Source organism: Platalea leucorodia (assembly GCF_965183815.1).
Source record: "Platalea leucorodia genome assembly, chromosome: 3".
Classification (NCBI taxonomy): domain Eukaryota; kingdom Metazoa; phylum Chordata; class Aves; order Pelecaniformes; family Threskiornithidae; genus Platalea; species Platalea leucorodia.
In genome coordinates, this window is record NC_138825.1 from 73,610,645 (window position 1) to 73,634,776 (window position 24,132).

Sequence of the window (24,132 nt, forward strand, 5' to 3'; positions counted from 1 at the left end):
ATCATTCAGCTCAAAGACTGCAGAAGAGACATAGACCAAAACCTTCAAACCTAGATGCTCCATTTGGCTCTGACTCAGCTACAAGAGTCAGTCTCTCCCTTCAGTCTCTCTGTTACTTTTCCCGTATCTCGCCAAGTGTTTGCTCTTCCCTGGTCACCACAACAATGATGATCAATGTCTTTTTCTGGCAAATATATGGCAATGGTGTTAATGAGACACAAGACAACAATCTCATAAAACTAGCAGGCGTGTTTAAGAAGATAACACACGTTCATGATTACCCATCCTAGTATGCAGAAATTATGCTGACTATGGGAGAAACATTAGTAATGAGACAGAGAATAAGCAGGAGGCAGAAATTGTAATAAGACATTCTGAACACAGTTTCAGTCACAAAGTTCAGAATGAGAGCTCGGTAGTTAAGCTAGCTCTGTTCAAGAGCTACTGACATCCCAAAGAAAACTCTACAGTCACTCAGATCCTAGAGGAATCTTGACAAATGATTTTTACATGGGTTGCCTTCAGTTACATTACTTTTCACATGCACGTAGCATACACTTGTATATGAGTAAAGGGTATTGCTATACACCTTTCTTTTTTTCTTTTTTCATTAGAAATGTATCCTGGGTGATGTTCTTGTGAAAATCTGAAAGCTAAATTTCAGTTTATTGTTTCCAGAATTTTGCTGAAATGCAATTTGCTAAAATTTGCCAGCACTGGATTCTTTGTTTGAATTACTCATTTGTTTGTTTCTGTGAGATGACAACCAAAGAAAAAGATATAACTTTATATTTTCTTTTTGCAGGTTATTCACTTATAAAGAAAGAAAATAGATTAACAATGGAACCATCAAAAGACTATCTATTCAACTACAAAGGGTTTTATTTTGCTTTAAATACAACACCTGAGTATGTAGCTTCCCTGGAGGATTTTGAAATCAAAGATAGTGACATATTTCTAGCTACTTACCCAAAATCAGGTAAGAATGGAATTGTTTCTAAAGGGGGGAAAAATCTGCCTTTATCCAGCCATCTAACTGCAGAAGTACTTGGGGCTGTTAGCTTTGCTCTTAGACCTGAGTCATCTCTGAGTATATGCAGTGTAGCATTAAGTACAAACCCTGCATAGCCATGGCCTGAACAGCCAGACACAAGGTTCCTGCTCGTGTCCAGCTGAACTGGTCTACCTCATTCTTGGACTCAATCTTGTAGGTATACTCAGAGCAAGCTACACACAAACCAAACTGACCTCCTGTGCCTCACAAAACACATATATAGTTTTGGTAGGGCTGAGTGCATGAGTGGTGGTGACGATTGTGGGATACCTGGAATGATTTGTGGGCTCACATGGAAGGTGGTTTGGGGGTTGCTGCATCCAAGTTACAACCAAGCAGGTGATCAGAGCAAATGTGAGTGAATGATATATACCTTCTTTCAAGAATAATGAAGTACTATTTACCTATATAGCAATACAGGACACTAGTGTGATGAATTTTGCATTCCTATTTCTGAAGCAAATGCAACTGAGCAACCACCTGGCTTCACTGTCGTCTTACATGAAATCTAAAGCCTTGACATGCCAAGACCTGTATGTTTCCATACAGGTTCACTTTATGCTCTAAAACTGTACGACCCATTTTTCAAGACTGCATTTCTTTATTGATTAGTAATTAATGACTTGATCATGCATTAAGCAGTGATTTATGACTAAAGCCTTGACATCTCTGGTACCAATCTGTGCTTGTACTTTCAAGGCCTCTGCTATCCTCTTCTAGAAGTTTGTGCTCTTGGGAACCTCTGCCATTTTCCTTTGGTTTTCTTTAGCAGCCTTCAAGATACAGCCTTACAGTGTTATGTTAGCATATGTCCTTTTCTTAGGCTCACTGAACATCTTGCTGGAATTCACTATTCCCTCAGGTATTCAGTGAAATACCTGAGGCAGAAAGACATTCTTGAGCGAAGCCCTGAAGGAGAGGCAGGGAGCACCAGGTGTGGTTGTGGTGAAGGTAGATGTGATACGAAAAGCCTGTGGAGGGATTGTGGGTGACAGAGTGAGGGGATGGGGACCCCAGGTGATGCTAGCTCATCATCAGGCAGCACCAGGGCGAGCTGTTCAGGTAAGGCAGAGAGGGAGGATGAGAAGGCAGTATTTAAGGGGTAAAGACGTTACACCACTGAGATGAGCACATCTTTGGAAGTAGTTTTGTATTGCAAAGCGATGGTCTACCCTGGGACAGGAAGGACTTGGAAGATGATTTTGAGTTATGAATTGCACAGAATGTCATCTCTCTCTCATTTACACCTTTTCCTTTATCCTGCCCCACCATTCTCTTTCTTCCTCATCAGTTATCAATCTAAGGTACCTTCCAATCCTTCTGTTGAATTTCTACCACTGTGCAGAAAAATCCTCCAGGTTGATTATGCCAAGCAGTGCAAGACAGTCAACACAGCTGTGAAATCACTGGGTGTTGTTCCTCTGAATCCTAGGGCTATTTCTTTTTCTTGCCCAGTGACTTTAAATCTACAACATGCATACAGTCTAATCTCCAGAACCAAGAGCTTCCTTCCCAGGTGAGGTCTTAACAACTAGTCTTCAGTTTCAGATGCCTACCTTTCTCTGTGCTTGTTCAGGGTAACCTACAGCAATAATTAAATGGTTTTCTCCATTGATTTGAATTCTCTCAAGTGTCCATCTGTACTGGCCTATGGTATAAAAGGGGAAAGGAACCAGTGCTAGTATAGTGTTGAGAAGGCCGGAGGACCTGGAGCTAAACAGTTCTGCTCATTGCCCAAGTGGGCTACTCATTCAGAATTTGCCTCCCACCATTACCAGCTGGCACATCAACATACTGGCATGGCGGTCGGACACCTTCATGGTCCCGCTTTTTTAGATCATCCTTGCCAGCAGCTGTGACCCAGGAGTCAGACCTTCCCCAAGGAACTTTAGAGAGCCTGTTGCCACAAGCATTTGCTTTGTGGAGGTCATTCGTGCTTTACAAACATGGTGTTATCAGCTGTTTGTTTCATGACATCTTGCAACATTTTGCAGGAGTTCTGGAAGCAAAGGTCTTTTCCAGATCCACTCAGTATGAGATATTTTCAGGTGCATGGCCCACAGAGATGAAGCAATTCCTGTTGCTACAAGAGGGTGAGGACAGACATAATTTGTGTGGAAGCTGAGTATACCGGGTGAAGGAACTGAAGGTTTCGTTACTGGCCATAGCTTTTCTGCAGGGACAAAACAAACATATGCTTCCCTTCTGCACTCAACAGTCACCAAGACAATGTTTGCTTTCTTCAGTATGTGAGGCTATGTTTCTAGTCACAAAGTGAAACTCATTATAGCTGTGCAGAGGCTCTGTTTATGACAATATACTATCTTTAATTAAAAAAAAAAAAATCAAGCAAGATTCAAATAAAAAGATTTCCTTCTCAGGAACTGTGTGGACTCAGAACATTTTGAGCTTAATAATTCATGAAGGCCACCGTAATGGAACAGAAAATATGGAGACCATGGACAGAATCCCATGGCTGGAATACAATATAAAAAATACGGATTATGCAGCTCTTCCTTTGCCTCGTGTTTTTGCCACCCACCTGCCTTACTATTTACTTCCAAGAGACCTGAGAAACAAAAGAGGACGTGTAAGTGATGTTATTTTTACGATTTCCTTAAAACCAGTCATGCCAATTTGCCTCAGTGAATTGGTCCAAATCCTATCTTTTTCCTCTTTCAGTTCCCCATGTCTCGGTATAAATATGACCTGCTTTGTATACGTGGGGAGATCAGGGACCTTCTCCTTAGAAACAGGTGTAACCGGGCTACTACACTAAGGCTCACTGACAGAACATGGACATATGGGCAAGTCTGAAGATGTATATGGGATGTATACTTCTAACAGCACACCAAGAATTGCCTTAGCCGCATTACAGCAAACTTTGCTCCCTGGCAAAGGATCTCATACTTCTGCTAGTCTTTCTTATAGTGGTCCCAATAACTTCTGCCCCTTCCATCCTCATTTCTGATGTGGGGCTTCCCATGGCTGAGTGAGCGAAGAGGTGTGGCAGAGCTCTGCCCACAGGGGCTATGGAGGCAAGCTCTTAGTCCTGCTGTTACCTTCTTCACAGATACAGGTGTAACGGGAAACTGCAATGCGCTCACCATTTTCTTCACGGTAGCAGTGAAGTTTGGAAGAGAAAGCTCACATGCAGAAGATCTGAAATCCAAATGATGCCCAACAAGGACTGAGAAAATTGCCCCAAAATCACACAGAGCATGCATGTCAGAAAATTTGGAAATTGTTGTGACTTCAGAAAAACATTGCTTGTGGGGGGGAGTCTTTTCCACCTCTGCTTGAATATGTCACTCAGGCTGTTTGTATTTTGTATCAAACCATAGAAAAACTTTTTTTTGTGATTTCAGGTCAGAACTTTTGAACTAGGCATTTATTGAGTTTTCCTGCAATGTGTTTAGGAATCCTTATTTTATATACCTTGGAAATAATGGTTTTGGTTTTGCTAAAGATAATCAATCAGATGATACATTTTCAATTAAGCAGGAGTCAAAAGTAGTCATTTTATCCAGTTCGAAAGGCAGTCTGAGAGCATGATTCTTCTGTCTCTCCCTGCAAGCATTTGTAACCTTGTAAGGGTGACATGCCAGGCTCTGTTTTCTCTCCCTAATTAGACACTAAGTGTTAAGGAGCAGAAACTTAGCAGAAGCTGGCACATGCTGCCAGTTGAGAGGCAGAAGGCTGCCCATCTCACTGGTGGTGCCTGGTCTGTGTCTGAGGCAGCAGCTCTCATGTGGTCAGGAGTCAGCAGGAGCCAAAACAACGCTTGCCCGTAATAGCTCCTTCTTTTAAGATGCCAGGGCTCTCTCTTACCTGTCATTCAAAATCTGCCTGCGTGCTTGCCTTTGGCACCAGCACCACAGGCCAGGAGTTTAGGTCACAGAGTAAGGATGCCGTCAACGCTACCAAAGCTGGGATTTACAAGAAACTCCTCTTCATTTCATTGTGACTGTACACAGAAAAGTGAAGCTGAATCAACCTAATGGTTTTCTAGTGTTGTTATTGCAACCTGACTGCCTTGCATAAGTCAACAGTATCACTGAGGCCTGTAACACTGATCCCGTGGAGAGAGTTAGCTGCAGGCACTGAATGACTGCAACTACAGAAATACCACCACCTATAAACAAATTGACAGCACTATGTTATCCAGAATTTACCTAATGTGATTGTCACCTTCAAAACGTTTTCACACATTTTTAGTGGGACCTGTATGGAAAAATGCATTGATGGTCAGGGTAATGGAGTCCTTTAATATCTCTGAGACTAGTCTTATTGTTGTGCAGGTTATTTATGTTACCAGGAACCCTAAGGATGTTGTGGTTTCTTACTACCACTTCTCCAAATTCATATCCACACTAGAGGAAATACCAGATTTTAACCTTTTTATGGAGAGATTTTTAGCTGGCAAAGGTAAGATATCATTTTTACTAAGGAGCCCAAATCCTATTCCATGACGTCAGATTGAATGGAGATTAATTATGTCAGTAAATATCAATTACCAGAATCCTCAGCTATGCTGTAACCTGAATCCAAAGCTGCAGAGGCTGTCTGAGCTTGACACTATTTTCTGATGAAAGCTGGTCCAAAGGGAGTAGCATATTCATGGCTTTGCTGCTCCCCAACAACATACAAGCTGCTTATTTTATCTGAATTGGATGCTTATTCAGAATATAACCATTATGACTGAAAATCTCTTAAGACTTTCTGCACTTGGTTAGTGGAGCTGAACCCATAGGAACAGACACTGTACAGCAAAGATAGAGAAGTAGTTTTTTGCTTCTGCCAGTATTAGTTCAGATTTCTAGAAACAAAAGAGGAGTTGCCACATTATTTCAGAGAATTGTCACAAAGACTGTGAGCATGCATCCCTCAAATTATCAAAAAATACTATTTATAAAAACCCTTTCAAAGACCTAAATGACTGATAATTTTACTGTTTTACTGCTAGCTGTTAATAGTATTTCTCTTTATTTTTTTGTTTTAACAATTTCCCTTGCTAAGTACTTGCCAGTTCGTGGCTGGATCACGTTGCAGGCTGGTACAGTCATGCAGAGGATTTCAATATACTCTTCCTTACCTATGAAGAAATGAAAAAGGTGAGGTCAATCAGTATCACTATATTCAAGATATTTTTTTCCTATTTTAAGTGCATTTTCAGACAGCTCTTTATAATTACACTTCTATTGGAAAGTGCTTAATCCGTTGTAGATCAGATTCAAATTGAGACTTCTGAGAGGATGAAGTCATTTGTCTCATTGGTTCAAGGTCTTATCAACTACTAGACAATTATTAGGTAAAACACTTTCCGATATGACAGAAGTTATCGTCACTGTCACCCCAAAAAACCCTTTCTGAAATAGTACAGAGCAAGACTTTCGCAAGTATCTTCAACAGGAATGTTATGATCATAAGGACAGTTCCACTAAAGGAAAGAAGTGCTTAGGAGGCAGGCTTTAAAGTACTTGAGGAGCTCTTGAATTGCCAACCAGAGGTTTCCTGCTCGGTGGCTGCCCACACCTTTGTGCGACTTCTCATTTCTGCAAAGTGGCTGCCCTTCTCCTCATGGGCAAGCCCCAGAGCGCCCGAGCCCACGTCACGTGCCACCGCACTGGTCCCTCACCCTTCGGAGCCTGGGATTGCTCACGTTGAGTCCCTTGCTAGGACAAGACGACTGACAAAACCCCCACGGGTTGAGTGCCTTCACCGCGACAGACGCGATTTCAGGGGTGACTTTGCTGGGGCATCTAACATGAAATGCAGACTGGGTTTGCAGCGTGGGGAGCAAAACACAGAATTCCCCATCTCCAAGGACACGTTGCTGCAGTGAGCCGCAGCATCACTGCTCTCCAATATTCAACTGATGCAAGTGAGACTACGGTCACATAAAAACCATGGTCAGTTTTGCACCCAAATGTATGTCCTTTATTATACTGAATTCCACTACTGTATGCATTTAGTTCTTTGCATCATCAAGACTCTTCAAAGTAACATTATTGCAGGATCTCAGAAGGGCTGTGCTGAAGATCTGCGACTTCCTAGGCAAGAAGCTGAGTGAAGAGGAAGTGGACAGCGTTGTGAGACAGGCTACATTTGAGAACATGAGAAAAGATCCCAGGGCAAACTATGAGAACCTGCCAGATGACATGGTAGTGAAAGGCAAGGGGAGTTTTCTACGAAAAGGTAAAGTAGAAGCAGTCCATTGCAACAACTATTTAATCCCACACTTCTTGGTGTGAGATGAACCTAGAGCTGGAATGCCCCATTTGCAGAGGGAGAGTTCAGGTTAGTGGCAAATTAAATTTATAAGAGCAGTTTTATTGCTGTGGCATCAGTGATTTTACCATGTTTTCCTGACGATAATAAAAAAGTAATGTTTCATTGATTGTAATGCAAGTTGTAACAGGCCCGTCAGATACAGGAAAGGATTTAAGGGTTGTACCGAGCCAGGGCTAAGACAATACTTTTTTTTTTTTTTGCTGTTTCTTACTTTTCAAGGCAAGAGTCACCTTAGTTGTGTGAGCATAGACCTTCTTGACCAACTACCCTCCGAGTCCATACATGGCATCCCTGGGCTCCTGGGCATTGCTAAGATGTCCTAATGCTCAGCGTAAGAGGAAACCTCCAAGGATTAGAGAGGTGCACTGAGAGAAAAATAGGAGGCGCTGCTTTTAATAATTTCCTCTTTGATCCCAAAGGAATCAGTAAAACACCAAAAAAGTTGAATAACTTTATGAGGAGTCACGGTTATAGGTCTACACTGTGCTTTATTCACAGCACCTAGATTTGGAAGCCCATCCTCAAAAGAGCACACAGAGCCTCACTTGGCAGGCCAGCAAAGGGAGATGCTGAGGAAGCCAGGAATTGCTTCCCAAGACTAGCACTATTTGCAGTGGGCTTCAGAGAGGTGCATGTTCTGCTTCTCACCTCCCTTTACTGCCTCTTTCCTCAGGCACTGTTGGAGACTGGAAAAACACCATGACAGTGGCACAGAGTGAAAGGTTTGACGAAGTTCTTAAAGAGAAAATGAAGACCCTGCCCATCAAATTCACCTGGGATATTAACGATGAAATGTAGGCTGGTTTTGAGTTTCATCATCCTTTGGTGTTTATACCGGATGGACATATCTGAAGTTCTGGAAGAAGAAAGTACATCCATTTTCAGCTATGTTATAGAAATAATAACAATGACAACTCGGTCACAAAACGAGAGTTGTCCGAGGAAGCTATTCAATTCCACCAATTTCCTGTTTGTAATTTTACAAGGTATTTTAATTAACTTTCTCAGTAAACTGACTTCTTCGTGCTTGCTTTTACTTTCATTGGCTTTAATAATACCAGAGTTGTAGACAATCAAGTGAGGATAGATTGGTGTTGTTAAAAACTTTCTGAAAAATGTTTCACTTCTGCATTTTGTGAAGCTTCTTTTGGTAGAACCTTCAATGTCCAGACTGGAAGCAAGATTGAACAGCTGTGGTATGGTTATGCTTTGATATGTTCCGAGTCCCTCTTTCCTTGGTAAACACTGATACTCAACCGTTTGCTATTAAAGTGACCTTATGTTGCATTCTCTGGTGTTGCCTATTGACTGAAACACTTTGTTGCATTGTCTGTTATGGTTCTTGAGGTCATGTCTGACAATTTGCTGCTTGAAATATTGAGAAAAAAACACAAGCCACAGTCACAGCAGTTTTTAAGTGAACGTCCACTCTATCACACCTGACGATCTGCTAGAGCTACTGATGTAAAACACTACCAGCTATCTATGACTACATCCTTCCTCATATATTCATTGACTCACTATCATGGTTTAACCTGTCCATGATTCAACTCCACGCCCAAGGGCTTCCCCTGAGAAGATAAGTACAGAGACATATCTCAAGATTTTTTTGCTATCAATAACTCAAAAAATATTTGCAAATTCAGCAGCTCCACTCCTGACATGCATCTGGTCTATGATATATTCACCTTTGTAGACAGTAATGCCTTTTATGTTGCTTACAAAGGAAAGTCCAACTCCTGTGTATTTCTCAACTCTATCCATTGAAACTACTCACAAACTAGAGCTGTAGTTCCTCCCCTCCCCCATGTATGCGCTGTTAAGTCTCTGATACATCTCCACCATTTTTTTCCCCTCCAACAATCTTCCATGCTTTCAGCACAGCCTCAATCAGGAGGGCAGAAGGAAAGGACATGATCGGAGGAGGAAACATTTTGTTCCAACTTTTTTTCAGACACCAACTGCACTTCCCTGGCAGGGAAGGCAAGTTTTGGACCCTCATTCCTGCTTCCCGCTAGGATGTCTACATGATGAAACTACGGTGACTGCTTTTGGTTGCTGTTGAATCAATGTCCTAGCAAGCAGTCACAGCAGGATATAACTTCTAATTTCAAAAACATTTCAAATAATCATTTTGATTTGACAAAGAACATCTAACCTTGGCTTTCCCATAAACTATTTGAAAAATGTAAAAAATCCTTCCAGTTCATATGCTGGCTTTTTTGTTTGTTTACATCTATCAGTGGTCCCAAGGGGCCAGCTTTTTCTTCTCATTTTCAATCCACCCATTTTAGCCTTCTGATATATTGTGCCTGCTTTTTTCCTGGGCAGAATTACTTCAGGCACAGCATGCTGTTAGCTGCTATTAGGCAAAGGTGGCCTCATATAATTAGCCTACAAGAAGAATATTTTCACGTCCATCAACAGTACAGCCAGACCATCTTTTCTTCTGGCACTTTGCATCCCCAACAGCAAGAAAATAAGTTACAAAAAACCCCCTTCGGTGACTTATGTAACCACTGCATCCCCTGACCTCCGAGTCTGAACTTCCCACAAGGGGACCAGTGACCTTTTCCACCTGTACATATTTACCCTGGCCACGCAAAAGGTAACACTAGTTCAAAGTCAGAAGCCTAACGCAGGCCTTTTGCCAAGTTTGCCATAAGTACAAACAGAACTCCCGATGACAAGCAGGACCTTGACCTTTCCTCTTTTGCCAAGGAGAGGAAGTCCCCGCAGAGCAGTAAAAGCCACCAGCCTGACACTACGCTGCACGCCACAGCCCAACGCTATCAGCTCGCTCTATCAGTTGCAGATCTCATGAGCAAACAGCGCAGAAAGTAAAATCGAGTTCATGGCAATGAATGCAATTACGTCAAAGAATTGAACCTGAAAAGCCTCTTCCCTCTCCTTCCTACTCCGAGCCAAGTTGCAAGGCACTGAAGGGGAAAAAAAAAAAAAAAAAAAAAAAAAAAAAAAATTAGTATTTCAGTCCCTGTCAGATTCTGCAACATGAGAGAGCGCACCCATATGACAGCTCTTTCTCTCAGGATCTAGGGTATCAGCATCTTGGATCCAGTCTACTGTCTCGCCCAACAAACTTTGGATTTATTTCAGCAACCACACAGTTTAAAAACTGGAGGTAGCCTGATGGTTATAAGTCTCCTAGAAGAAAGACTGAAGTTGATTCTCCCCACAGGAATTGTACTTCAAGCTCCTCATTTTTGGCCAAAATACACTGACCACTGACCTATTAAAAAAGGAAAAAAAGAAAGGGGGGGGGGGGAAGAGTATACCACCCTTAGGTTTTATTTGCTTTAAAGTAGATCATAGTTCAATCATAATTTGGATGCAAAATCCTAGGCTTTGCAAGAAGCCCGAGATTGTACTCCTGCAGCATCTTGATGTGGTAGGCACCATCCTCTGAATTTTACTAGAGCTCAGGCACCGACTATTCAAGAAGTTCAGCATGATCAAAACTAAATTAGCTCTGGTCATAGTGCATTGTTGCAACTCATAATAATCTCCCGACATGCACTACAATGTAAGCTTTGGACTTAGAGAGTCAAAAGCAAGATACAGGCAAGGTTGTCAGCACCATGATTTTGAATTACGAAAATTTCATCAAAGTTTATTGATGGAATTTTATTAGATTAATATGAATTAGACTTCAATCTAATCCAAAGTGCGTAAGTAAACTTTAACTCTCACCTGAACTTGTTGCACCAAAACCCCCTTATCTCAGTCCATTTCAGCAAACTAAAACACGCAAACATAGCCGAGCTTACTCTCAGTCAAATTCCCTTTTATTTCACAGATGTTAATTGCTAAGAAAGCTAAACAAATCTCAAGTTCAGACTGAGTCACTGAAACTTGTTCCAAAGACTTGGAGGAATGGACTTTACGCAATTTTTTGTCACTTCAACCCTTATTTCTTCCTCTGCTTTGAAACAGAAGATGTAATAGTGAAAACACATTTTCACATTTTAACTTAAACTTTGACACCATTTTAGCATTTTTAAGCTATACATCCTCTTCATGAAAACCAATAAATATGTTAGTGTGAAAACAGACTAGAAAATCTCATTAATCTAGAAATACCATTAACAAGAAACTTCTTTTCATACACAGATGATTCTTGTCAGTGACCCACTTGGAAAATTTTCTCAGATTACCACATTTTGCACAGACTACACAGCGTTCCTGGATTCAGTCCAGATTTAAAGAGAACTAATTGACTCCTTTTAGGAAAAAATGCTAAAAACATACATAGCTGAACATAGACAGCAGCCTTAAGAGTTAAATGGTTTTATGCAGCTGAATTGAGACATATCAGAAGTAAATTAAGTTCAGTGCTTAACAGCATTTTAAAGCATGCTAGCAATTACACAGGAAGCTGGATGTAGTCACTACGAAGCTTTCAATCCAACCGTATCTTTGGAAAAGTCAGATTTAATATCACACTAGCTCACAATTTCTTTAATATATTTGGTAACTCTGCTGGAACACAGATCCTGCTTATTGCTTTGAAACGTACGACATCATCATTGAAACCTAGATGCTTGTCTAGAGTTCTTAGTAGCCAAAATTAAAAAGATCAAATAGAGGACAGTAGGAACAAAGGCACATGGTTAATTTATAGAAGTATTTACAGGGTACTTGAACATTTCTTTCTATCTACTAGAAACTCATTCATCTTGAATACAAAAAGAAAAGACTACTGAAACATGTTAAAGGAGATCATCCTAAACAGATGTTCTCAAGCAAAATGAGCAGAGAATCTCATACACCATTAAACTATCTCCAGAACTAAATTTCTCATTTTGAATACGGAATTTCCAAATATTAAAGTTCATAAATTTATTATTCCTCTAAGCACTGTGACACTTCAGTGCAATCCTCTCCAGAGGTTGAAGCTGGGCAGTTAAGGCAGTCTACTAACAGTATTTTAAAATTCAGCACACAGTGTTTAACCATTGAAGTGCCCAGTGGTTTTCTATTTGGAGAGCTGTCTTTTGAAACCTTCATCCATACCGTCATCCTTCTAGCTGATGCAGTCTCAAACACAGCACATTTAAACACCACAGTTCTCGCAGTGTTTGGGTTTTTTTTGGAGGCGGGAAGGGAGAAGGAGTCTAACATCAAGCCATTAGTTCCATAAGCGACTCTGCAGGACGGTCAACATCCACAAGTTGATGTGTAGCTTTACTGTGTGTTTGGCAGCCCATAAAGGTTAGCCCACAAGATACTCCTAAAACAGCACCCATTCCACTCAAATCTATAAGCACTCTATAAATCCTGGTACTGTATTCTGCACTCCACCGATAGTGTTTCAACATAGACTGTTGCCAAAAGCAAACTAATTTTCCTAGGGTGGTTTTTTTTTTTTTTTTCCCCATGGAAGTTCATTGATGCACAAGTTCAAAATAAAAAAAAACCCCACCTCTCTGAACAAATCAGCCAAACTTTTTAAAAGGACTTCATCTCATTCTGATTTTTTTTCCTACAGACTAGAACTAGTCATTTTGAAACTATTATCCTCAACTACGGCAAAAGATTTTACTCTAGTAGTAAGGAAATGGTTTTCATTAAACTTTTTAATAAGGCATAGCCTTATTAAAAGGTGACTAGTGCTGCCTATCTATAGCTGATAGGTTGGGGCACCAGAACTGACTTGAAGTGTTATAAAATTCCACAGAAGGAAAAAAAAATTAAAAAAAACCTCTGCATAGTATGTGATCCCTTTTATTCACCAAAGCTGCCCATGTATATCCTAGGTGGATAGAAGATACAGCTGTTCAGCCTTCAGATGCAGGTCTGTTTAGCGCTTTCTATAACATCTTTCCATCTTGCTCGTTGTCACATCTCTTCAAAGGACAGTTACAGAAATTGGAAGGAAAAAATAAGAGAAAATAGAATAGCATTTTCAGACAGATCAATATTCCTCAAATTTTTCATTTGAAATATTAAAGTAAATTTATTTATGATGAAAGTCATCAGAAGACCATTCTCCTGGATTTAAAATATTTTGGTTTTTTTCTTTGGAAAAAAAAAAAAGGAAAAAGGAAAGAAAAAAAAAAAACTGATACACATTACTAAAACCACAGATGCTGTGGCTTTCCTGCCTGCCCCTCTCTCCTTACATATGTCCATACTGATGACAGAGCCAGTTCAAAAAAGTCTAATCACTATCTAAATTAACAGGGTTGTAGTCAGGGTCATCCTCTTCATCCTCCAATTCTAAATCATCCATTTCTTGGAATAAAGATTCATCAACTTCCACACTGTTTCCAGCTGCAAAGAACAGAAAAATAAGTTATTTTCATGCACGTAGGAAAACAGTACCCGAATAACAAAATACGCAACACTTTCCCGTATTTATTCTTCAATGTAGGTAGCTGTTAACTTACTTGGCTTTTTATATATCAAATAGATACAGAAAAGGAAACGCCACATTTTATCTTTTTACAGCTGAAGTGAAGCTATTTTCCCCTCACACTAAAACCCAGTCAAGAGAAATGTCACTCAGGGCCTCAGAATCCATTAGGAGAATGAAGTTTACATTTATAGTTCCCAGAAGCAGAGATTCTTTTTCCCCAGGTACTGTCAAAGTAGGAGCTCAGGACCCCATAGCTGGAATATTGAAACTATTATAGCTACAGAAACACATAAGGTTTATAAAAAAAAAAAAACAAACACAAAAACAACAAAACACCTTACACACCATTTATATATCTACATTTGTTTTCAGATTTAAATTTTAAAAGCAAGATGAATGCTTGTATGCTTTCGTATTTTCTTCTGAAAGAGATGATGCTGACCTAAGGATAACACTTGAAGACTACTGCTATTTTATTTGTGTGTATCAACAGTGACATCTTCTGGCCACTCAACAAGGTTCTGTTCTTTAACTGGATTTGAAAGAGCCTTTATAACCATTTCCATCTAAAAGATAATGCCATTATCCTGTTTAAGCTGTGAAAATTAGTATTACTTATTACATGGTATTGTAATACTAAATTGCAGTTAGTGACCTGTTGCATTTATGATAGAATGCACACAGCAATGAGGACAGGAGTTTTTAATCACTGATAGCAACAGGATTAAAATACGTTAATCCCAAGTCATTTGGGCACAGAGCCCAGAGAGATCTGCTCTTCCCTTGAGACAGCCAAATGTTCCATCAACAATCCGTCTTTTGGAGGAAGACAAGGTTAAATTATGCCCTCTAACTAAAAGAAACTCAACTCCCATTTCAAGTTTATACTCGCTGATGTTCATAAGCAACTTTTCTCTGCAAGTAACAATTAAAAAAATTCTTGACTCTTCTGCATGTGTGCTTTGCAATGCCAGTAGATAACGCAGCTACATTAAAGAATTGTCTTAACTCAAAAATCAGTCTTTTAAACTAGGATACTAAATGGCAGTACAGAAAATTAAATAAGATACGTGACTATGAGTAGATTTATTTATCTCCAATAAATTCTCCAAGTTTAACATCTTTTGGCACAGGCTCACAAAATTTTCAGCTGGCACCAGGTCAGATATTTTCAGTAAAATAATAGACAAAGTTGCACAAAACCCCGAAGAAGAACTGGGTTGCACAGAGGCAAACAGTATTTAATTTGACCTGCAAGATGTTTACTATTGGCATTGAGGTTCAGAGAGAAGCAGACACAACTTCAAGATCTGTGCTTGAAATCAGGGGTAAGAAGGCTGGCTATTAGAAAAAAAGAAAAAGCAGGGTTTGTTTGCGGGTTTTTTGTTTTGTTTTTGTTTTGCTTTGCTTGTTTTTGGTTTTGCTTCCAGTCCAACGACTTGAAGAGAAGCAACAGAAATAAGATCAACTCAAGCTCAAAACTGCAAAAAAATACACTTTAGCATCTTGAAAATGTTCTGTTTGCTTGTTTTTGAAAGAAGCTAAAAATCGCTTCTGTTCAATCTGCAAAACAGTACTTCTTAGAAAGTTCTTTTAATGTAAAAGTGATACTGAGGTAAGATGTTAAGTCAGAAATATAATACAGATTTTGCTTAGGAATTTTGATCTATTTTAAGCCACTGTCTTTCAGTTGTGGAAACAAACAGAAATTTACCTTCCTCCAAGAACTGGATGTCAGAGGTGTCAAGGTTGTGATCCATTTCAAACAGCTGTTTACCTAAAAATAAAATAAAACACAATATATAATCAAATAGAATTCTGAAATAACTATTGACCTAAGGCAACAACAGTTAGCACATGTATTTTAGGCTTTTCAAATTAACCAGTTCGACCTGTCTTTTTTTTTTTTTTTTTTAAGCTGCTCATTTCTGTAAGTCCCCCATTCTGATTTTTTGACTATTCATCCATGATTCTTCCACGCCAACAGGCTTCCTCCTCTTACATGTGAAATGGGTCACTGTTTCTTATAGTCACTTTAATGCTACTAAGGCTTTAATAATGGGGGGCGGGAAAATTTACACTGTAGTGCCCCAAAGCCTTTGCTCAATTCCAATTACTTTAGTCCTCATCTTGCATTCCACAGAAATCCTCTGTGGGAACTGGAAAGGAAATTAGCTGCCTCCTCCATCTTTTTCCATATATCCTCACCATTTGAAAAGCAATTTGGGATCTACACAAAAATCACCAGCTCCTACACACACATATCTGCGAAGGAAACATCACACAAGGCAAAGTGAAGCCTTTCTAACTGGGAGGTAGAGGAAGAAAAGCTCAGGACTCTTTCCGCATAAACTACCCATCTTCCATCTGTATTTGCATTGCTTATGCAAGCTTCCGCCAAGAAGACTGGTTGGTGTTCATGGTAAAACATTTAAGACACCTTTTACTTCTACTCGGGTTACACTCATGACATCTGAGAATAAGCCTGGTTTTAGTTTTGTAGAGGGGAGCATTGGTCACGTTTTCTCAGGTAATCAGTTTAAAAAGTACATCCAACATCACAGGAGAACCAGTCCAAAGCTAAGCCATGGAGCGTGTGGAGGAAGATGCCCAAGATTTAATTCTTACCTACACGTTCTCATAAGAAAAGTAATTTCCTCCACATTTTGTCCACTGGATACAGAGCTTGCTTTCTGCTGGACAAATGGTGATTTGCAAAACACAGAGCCCGAAACCACTGCTATGACAAGCCCTTCCTCAAAGTACCAGAGCCATTCTCACCAGTCATTGTAAGCTTGTCATATGCAGCAGCCAGCCTCTGTGTTGCTTCAGTCTAGTAACAGCATCCCAAACTCCTACATGTGCTTGAATAATCTGAAGTCACTGTACGATCCAGTGCAATAAAGGCCAAATCAATAAACTGCCTGATGTAGATTCTGTCTCTTGCTTAACAAACCCCAACTACTGCTGCCAGAACAATGCTTGCCAGTAGCGGCTCAAAGTGGTACACTGTCTGGTACAAAACCAAAGAAGCTTAAACAGTCTGGGAACCTTAATGACTTCAGCAGAAATCCTGAATCTATTAGCTTTGTATTTAGCCCAAAAGCAGCACTCAAAGACTTCATGCGACATGAAGGACAATAATCAAATACTGCATTAAGAGTTTATTTACTACCATCATCCTTCAGTGTAAAAATTACTTTTAGGCTTGTCATTATAGTCTAGTAACATTGAAAAAACTTCAAGACCAGTTTTAAATCATACCGCTTAATTTATTTTTGCCTGCTTGTTCTTCTTCTTTCATTTTTTTCCTTTTTATTTCTAGGAGTTCTGCATCAAACTTTGCTTTCCAATTTAGAAAATTCTCAATGGTAACAGGAGTGCCATGAAAACGTTGCTGGAAGAACAGAAAACAAAGCTGCAAACACAACTTGCAAAGCTACGAGTGAAGATAAGCATTCTCTTAATTATTTAAATTACAACATTCCAGAAGCACCGCTTGCTGTGAAGTATTCTGAGAAATTAATCCTAACCCTGAGAATATACAAAGAACACATTCCTACTCGTTTTTGTCATGGGACTCTCCCTTCAGAGAGCTGTACTGAGGTGGAAATTCTTATGGAAAAACCCTGCGTACTAGTTTTGGATGTACAGTGCAATACTTAGCAACACACCACTAATACAGGTTATCCATAAGCAGGCAGCACTCATCAACTCTTAAGTGCCATCTACACTGAAATATTTTCCATTAAAATATATTAACCCTTCTATCTCGTTGAGACAGAAAAAAGGATTCTTTTTTTCCCAGCTATTTTCCTGCCATTTCCAGAAATACTGAACCTTCCAAGTCCCACCACCCTCTAGCTACTTCTGAGGAAGAAAGTGAAGACTCCGTAGTTGGACTTACCACAGCACATGCCATGAATGGAAAAAAATATTCCACAGTGGCTGGTAGAAAGGACACGTGCTGGGAGGACAAACCAGTCTTGAAGACTGGTCTCACTGCTTCCGCCCTACCCACTCAGCCTACCAAGGAAGAAAGACTTCCTCAGACCACGCAGCCCCTGTGCAGCACACCATGCTCTACGTTTTTTTGCTCCCCATCCCCTCTTGCCTCTTCAAGCAAAAAACCAGCTATAGCAATTTTGATTTCATTTGGGAAAAATCCCTGACCCTGTCCTAGGAAGTAATGCTAGAAGGGATTGTGAACATGCAATATGTCTCTGAAAAGACTGCTTTAGAAAAAGGGGGCGGGGCGCGGAAATCACTTACGTGCTCTAAAGAATCTTCTAGTCCTTAAGTTCTAATTATATCAACTTTGGGATAGATGTTTCTCTCACACTGCAACCGAGAATTGCTCCTGCATCAAACCCATACATTTAAAAAAAGCAGGACATTTTTACTTGAAAACATTATTTTACATACTTTCTCTTCTTCTTCTGCTTCTCTCTCTTTCTGTTTCTTTTCCTCTTCTCTTCGTGTTTTTATTTGATCCACTATTTCATTTAACTTCTCCTGTACTGCTGAGACTAGAGTGAAGATCATTACCATTCCTAAATTTTCTTCTGCCTACAACACAAAGAATGCAACTTCAAACAGGAGAACCTCAAACCTTCAGCAGCTGAATGCATAAGTCTGTTTAGAAAGCAGTACACTGTGCAAATGCAGATAGCACAGCTGAGGCACTCTGCACCAGTCTCAGAAGCTTGCTGTAAAATTCAGTTGGCCAGTTAATCCAGTTAAAATGACCCCCAAATGGGTGTGCAGCAAAACACCAATGATGAACACCTGTGTTGAGGTTATCAACATATTATAGACATTTGGAAGGCTTTTTAATTAATAGAACAAAACCCATAGTAGGAATAAAACTCCAATATTTGAATATCATAAATCGTAGGAGACAACAGTCACTTAGTACCTCTCCTCTCCTGAAATGGCTTATTCCTTAATCCCATTACATGCCCCTTTGAAGTGGGACAGTTTCCCAGGAAAGACAAAAAACATCAGTTGATGGAAGGAAGGTTATATGAAGCAAACTGAAAAGAAAGAATGCCTACTGAACATATTATGGTAATTTTAAGGCAGGGGGGACTTGTCAAGAATTCTTAAAACCAAAGAAGTGTTTCCTTCTCATTCCTTCACAATGCACTCTCACTGATCCCAAAGGTTGAAAAGATCCCCCTACTGCCAAAATAGTTATGTTATTAAAAAGAATCAAGAATCAATGTAGCATTTTTTAATCTTTCCAAATAAAATGAAAGTGGCTTATTTCCACAAATACTATATATAAACACATTCACCTTAAGCTAGAACTGCAAAAGAGGGGAAGCCCTAGAGCACTTCCATTTCATTATCGTACCTGTGCACACTGAATTAGCCCTATATTTTACCTCATTAACATAATTTACCTCAGCAATGTCATTTACCAAACTCAAACCTCAAAGTCAGTCCCTACAGTATGGAACAGGTTTCAAATCAGCAGCACATACCTCAGAAAACAACTGATTTGAGAGAGAAATTCTGGCTAAAGTGTGAAGTGATATCAAGCTGAATTGAGATATTCCATTTTCCTTACCTGTTGTTCTAGTAGTTTTATTATATCTGTGACATCGTTATCGTCAAGATTCTCCTGTGAGACAACTTCATAAAGTGGAGTTTCATCAGGATATTTTTCTCTATAGGTAAATTTAAGGGTTGTTTGGACAGCTACAAGATAAAAAACACATTCTTATGGTGATAACTCTATATAACTGTAATTGCATATTTTTCTATTACATCAGCAGCCTAAATGTTTAATATAAGATATCTTGTCTTAAAGCAACAGTCATCTTACATGTTAAAACTGTATGAACAGATTTAAATATAATGCAACAGTTCTGAGAAATTAAGATGAGGTTTACCCTTACATAAACCATTACAGGCTATTAATGTTTGAAAGGTCTTTAGAAAGACTGGAAAACCTTCTGTGGCACGGTGGGTACTAGAGCAGTAATCTCTTTTCCCTCATATTCCACTTAAAGCTGAAGAAAATGAAGAAGAGTCCTAACAACAGATCTAGACAGAATCTCAGCATATTAATGCTTTAAATCCTGCGTGCCTGGCTGGATTATCAACCTCTGTGTTGGGTACCAGGGCTCCACATAAATCATAACAAGGACACAATGTCCAGTAGAAGTTACGAAGCAGAGAACCACCTAAGGAGAAGGCATTCAACCTGAAGCCACCCAGAGCTCGGATAACATGGAAACAAGGCAAAAGAGAATCAAGTTCCTTTCACGCATCCTGCCAGAACACCAGGGAGAAGACTTATTTCAGTTCCAGACTCACAGTTCTGGCAGCTCAGCAGTCTCTTCAACACAGACACCTGCTCTGAGCAGGACTTGCTCCTTTAAAACTGAAGGAGACAGCACCAGTTTCTTCATTCTGATACAGTAACCCAGAACAGCAGCTCTCTAACTTACTGGAGCAAGGCTTGCTTACAACAAGCCCATGCAACCACTGATACCCAACAAACACGCAGGGACTTGGGTCCCACAGCTTTTTGCTCTGGAACTGTTCCTTAAGGGCTGCATATTCATAATACACAGACTCAACTCTGCCATGTGGCTGGTATACATACAGTTGCTAGAAAAAAAATCACCTCATGACATGGCTGTAAACTACTACGGAGATGATGACAACCCATATTTTTGAAGCTATGCTACAAAGCATTTGAGATTCAGCATGTCAGAAAGTAGCCCTACTAAGAGAGTGCAACATTTCTGTAAACTCAACACAGATCACCAGAATCCTTGAACTACATTTTCTGAGGAATGTTTGCTGGATCAGGCCCCTAAGAGAACTTAAGTGGAGGTATGCCTACTTGTTGGCGATAGAATTAGGCTTACACAGAAACTCCTCCTATGTATGTTTAAGGCATGATCAACTTACTTTCATCGTTTTCTCCCGCTTCAGATGTCACAGTGATTGTGAAAGTTGTTGGCTTTTCTGACAATACTGTTCAAAGAAAAAAAAAAAAAGAGACAGAGAGAGATTCCTTAAATCAGACAACTGCTTCTTCACATCATTAAAACTGAACTTCTCAAGGACTAATGAAGCAAGGAAGCTCTTGATACAGTGTTAAAGGCCTTTTTACCCTATAAATAAATACTTTTCAATGAACAGCTATTTTCTATATGATGTGATGTTTGGAGTGCTCTTTTAACGAGAGCATCAACAGTACAAAAAAGTTTCTCTTTTGGAAAGTTTTCTCTTTTGGAAAGTTTCACTTTTACAAAAAGTGCAAACCTACTTACCATCAAATGACTTATGTTAGCATAGCGAATGCGTGCAGAAAGCTCCCGAAGCTAATTTGCTTTATTGCGCTAGATGTGCGATGAGTATCCAGTGCACTCTTGACCCTGGACTATTTTTACAGTATGCCTGCACATATTTCTATATTTAGGACAGCTTAATGTAACAAATGCTTCTTCAAACAAAAAAGGAATACATAGTACTTCCTTTCAAGAACGTACTACCCAAGTAATGTATGAGAATGAAATTGCATGAATGAGGCAGCTAGAAGACAGACAAGAAGCAGCTCTAGAGATGCACAAAATGCAAGCCCTGTAATCTAAAGTTTCACAGGCTAGAAACCTCATCGCACAACTGTAGGTTGCAGACCATATTCTCAAATAAGGACTGCTCTGTATCAGTTATAACCTATGCCCAATCTAGTATACATGCTCTCACGGTGTTAACTGAATTTTGCTTAATTGCTAATGTACTACTACTAGCACCATCTTTTTTCCTCCCTCTTCTTTCGGGCATAAGAGCATTACATGAATGAACAATAATTCAGAGTAAGCATCAGAGTAGAAGCTATATGAAAGTACACTATTTCTGTATCAGTGATTCAGCATCCCCAGCTATAAGATATCAATTCGCACACCTTTAACAGAAAAACAAAGAACCCAAAATATTTTCAGATTAAAGCAATGGGCAAATGTAGTAGGCAAATGTCTGTGTGATGAAGTTACTGCCAAGTAAGATACTGTGGGACTTCGGACAGAGTAGCTACTGTGCAGGAAGGACACAGGAAACGCACAGGTTTTTTCACCGTTAAAATTCTTTGGATACTGAGCACCATAAATCACGTTGGATGAGGTAGCATGGCAGACACTCTTAATTGTCTGATAATAACTAGCAAGTCCTGACCATCTGATGAACCAACGTGTCCATCACATGAAAGTTTCAGCACTGTAAAATACTGCACCTGGGAATTAAAGCTTGCCTTTTTTCCACCATGGATCTGCAACGGAATAAGGCAGACGCTGGCAATGCACTTAGAGAGGAAGCAGCACCGCGAAGCGCCCCACAACGTCCCGCGCCTCACGGCTGCGAGAAGCTGTTGTTACCAGAAGGAAAACCGGCCGGCACACGGGCCGGCTCCCCAGCTCCCACCCGGGGCCGCGTCTTTTGACGGGTTTCTCCAAAACAGCCCCCTTCGGCCAGCCACGACTCGGGGCAGACGGAGGACGGGGAGCCCACGCCGGGCCGCCGTACCACGGCGCTGAACGCCGCCCAGGCCGGCGTCGCCCACGCCCGCAGCCCAGACCCTGGCGGAAAGCGCCATCGGCTGCCTTCCTTCTCCCGCCTTAGGGAAAACTAAAAAAAAAAAAAAAAAAAGCCGAAAAGCACTCAGCAGCTGCAGGCAAGGAGACGCCCGAAGGAGCCCGGGCAGGCGCGGCGCAGGGGGCGGCTGCCGCCCGCCGGGGCCTCCCGCTCCTCCCTCGTACCGGCTGGCGGCCGCCGTGCGGCGGAGCGAAGCGCGGGCCCCGCCGCGGCTCACCCGTGAAGGAGTCCGGGTAGATGGACTCCAGGGCCTCCAGCTCGTTGCGCTGCTCCTCGCTGTAGTCGGTCATCGCCGCCCGCCGCCGGTGCCGCCGCCAACGGCCATGGGCCGCCCGCACCGCGACGCGACGCCACCGCTCACCGCCGGGCCGCGCATGCGCGCTCCCCTCCGGCAGCGGCTAGGCATGCCTAGCGCCGTGCCCGCGGCGCCCATCGGCGGTGGATGCCTTTGGGCTGACGGGGGAGGGAGGCGGGCGGCCTTGGGGCGCATGGCGGCCGGGAGGGCAGCGGCGGCGGGGCGGGGCGGGGCGGGTCGCGCCGCGCCCGTCGTCCGTTGCCTTCGCGAAGAGCCGTCGAGCGCGGTGCCCTCCGGCCGGTTAATTGTACTGTTTGCTTCTTGGCGTTCACCTCTGTGGGCAGAGCGGGCGTGATGTCTTTACCCACCTGTACCTGACGTGCTCGAAAAATCTTGTCGTCGTCATCGTCACCGCACCTGCTCTGCCCTCCCCCCCCCCCGGCATAGCCGTGTTTGGAATAGGTGAGGTGGTCAGGCTCTGTTACTGAGACTCCTGAGGGCCTGTGGGCTCCCAGCTGAAGACGCAGGCTTCAGAGGCACTTTAAAAAAGTTCGTTGCTGCTAGGCTGGCATTCGCCCTTTCTCCTTCTTTCACTGACAATCTATAGGGATGAGCAAACTGAACGGGATTTAAAACTGTTGCTGCGGTGCCATGGAGACAGCTGAATGCCGTTTTAGCCTGAGATTGGAAGTTCGTTTGATGCAGCTGGAAAAATCAGCTGGTGGTACAGCTTGGAGTCAAAAAGCACCTGCAGACTTCCCAGGAAACATTCACAGTGATTTCAGAAGTGCCGTGGCATAAGCAGCGTCACCATGTAAGTGCAGAACAGGAGTTGGTCAAGGCGAGCAATATTGGGAGCTCCCATACTTGGGGGTTACCTGCAAGGATGAATTTAAGACTGTTGAGGGCTGAACAGCAGCAGGCCCTGGTGGGTACTCGGAACACAGAGTAGTTTTAAGGTGCATCAGTTTCCTGGGCGTGTGACCAGCACTTTTCCCTCAGGTGCATTTTACAAGCCCAGAGTCTCGAAAAAACTTTTGCCACAGACATAAAGAGAATCATTTTCACTTCAAGCAAGGAAACTGCAATTCTAAATTGATTTTGGGTAAGATGACTCAGGTTTTAGCAGGCACAGTTGGACTGTTCAGTACCAACTCATTGATTTTTCTGTAATCATGAATTGTTTTGAAAGCCACGCCTTCACTACCAATCCATGATGTGTTTCAGGGAGCAGAGGAGTGAAGGGAAATACACCACATCACCTATATCTATACAGCTACAGCTGTATTTAGTACTATGGATTAATATATGCTAACAGGGTGATAGTCTGTTTGTATATTGGCAGGCTGACTTCACAATGACAGATACAGGTAGTACTTCCACTCAGTATTTTAAATTCTAAACTATAAAAAAAAAAATACAGGTCAAATAGTATTTGGGACAAAATCAGAAAACAGGAAGTTTAATTTAAAAGGTAGTTTAGCAAGAAGTTAAAAG

At 41.2% G+C, this 24,132-nt stretch overlaps 2 protein-coding genes across 4 annotated transcripts; one reads left to right on the forward strand and one right to left on the reverse strand.

The window, feature by feature from the left end:
- Positions 1-834: 834 nt before the first annotated feature.
- LOC309587751 (amine sulfotransferase-like) lies at positions 835-8,146 on the forward strand (the record flags this gene model as incomplete). The annotated part of the gene is made up of 6 exons (XM_082306195.1): positions 835-979; positions 3,436-3,644; positions 5,356-5,482; positions 6,074-6,168; positions 7,072-7,252; positions 8,022-8,146. The coding sequence occupies exons 1-6, from the start codon at positions 841-843 to the stop codon at positions 8,144-8,146; spliced, it is 876 nt and encodes a 291-aa protein (XP_082162321.1). The 5' UTR covers positions 835-840.
- A 2,986-nt stretch (positions 8,147-11,132) lies between these two features.
- On the reverse strand, positions 11,133-22,707 carry RWDD1 (RWD domain containing 1). Of its 3 annotated transcripts, none has more exons than XM_082305407.1 (7): positions 22,505-22,639; positions 20,658-20,723; positions 19,303-19,356; positions 18,153-18,296; positions 16,992-17,124; positions 15,442-15,504; positions 11,135-13,642 (listed from the first exon to the last, which is right to left on the reverse strand). In XM_082305407.1, the coding sequence occupies exons 2-7, from the start codon at positions 20,661-20,663 to the stop codon at positions 13,530-13,532; spliced, it is 513 nt and encodes a 170-aa protein (XP_082161533.1). In that variant the 5' UTR covers positions 20,664-20,723; positions 22,505-22,639; the 3' UTR covers positions 11,135-13,529. The 3 variants fall into 3 exon arrangements, with proteins under 3 accessions (XP_082161532.1, XP_082161533.1, XP_082161531.1); XM_082305405.1 differs by having other exon boundaries at positions 11,143-13,642; positions 19,303-19,433; positions 22,558-22,707; XM_082305406.1 differs by lacking the exon at positions 18,153-18,296 and having other exon boundaries at positions 11,133-13,642; positions 19,303-19,433; positions 22,558-22,707.
- Between the last annotated feature and the right edge of the window lie 1,425 nt (positions 22,708-24,132).

What these genes read in the sequence shown, in the direction of transcription:
- RWDD1 (XM_082305405.1), bottom strand. Translation starts at nt 22,630, where the DNA reads ATGACCGACTACAGCGAGGAGCAGCGCAACGAGCTGGAGGCCCTGGAG. An exon ending in CTACCCGGACTCCTTCACGG is followed by an intron (nt 20,724 to 22,557) that starts GTGAGCCGCGGC and finishes TTCTTTGAACAG; the next exon opens with TATTGTCAGAAAAGCCAACA. An exon ending in CATCCAGTTCTTGGAGGAAG is followed by an intron (nt 13,643 to 15,441) that starts GTAAATTTCTGT and finishes TGTTCTTTGCAG; the next exon opens with CTGGAAACAGTGTGGAAGTT.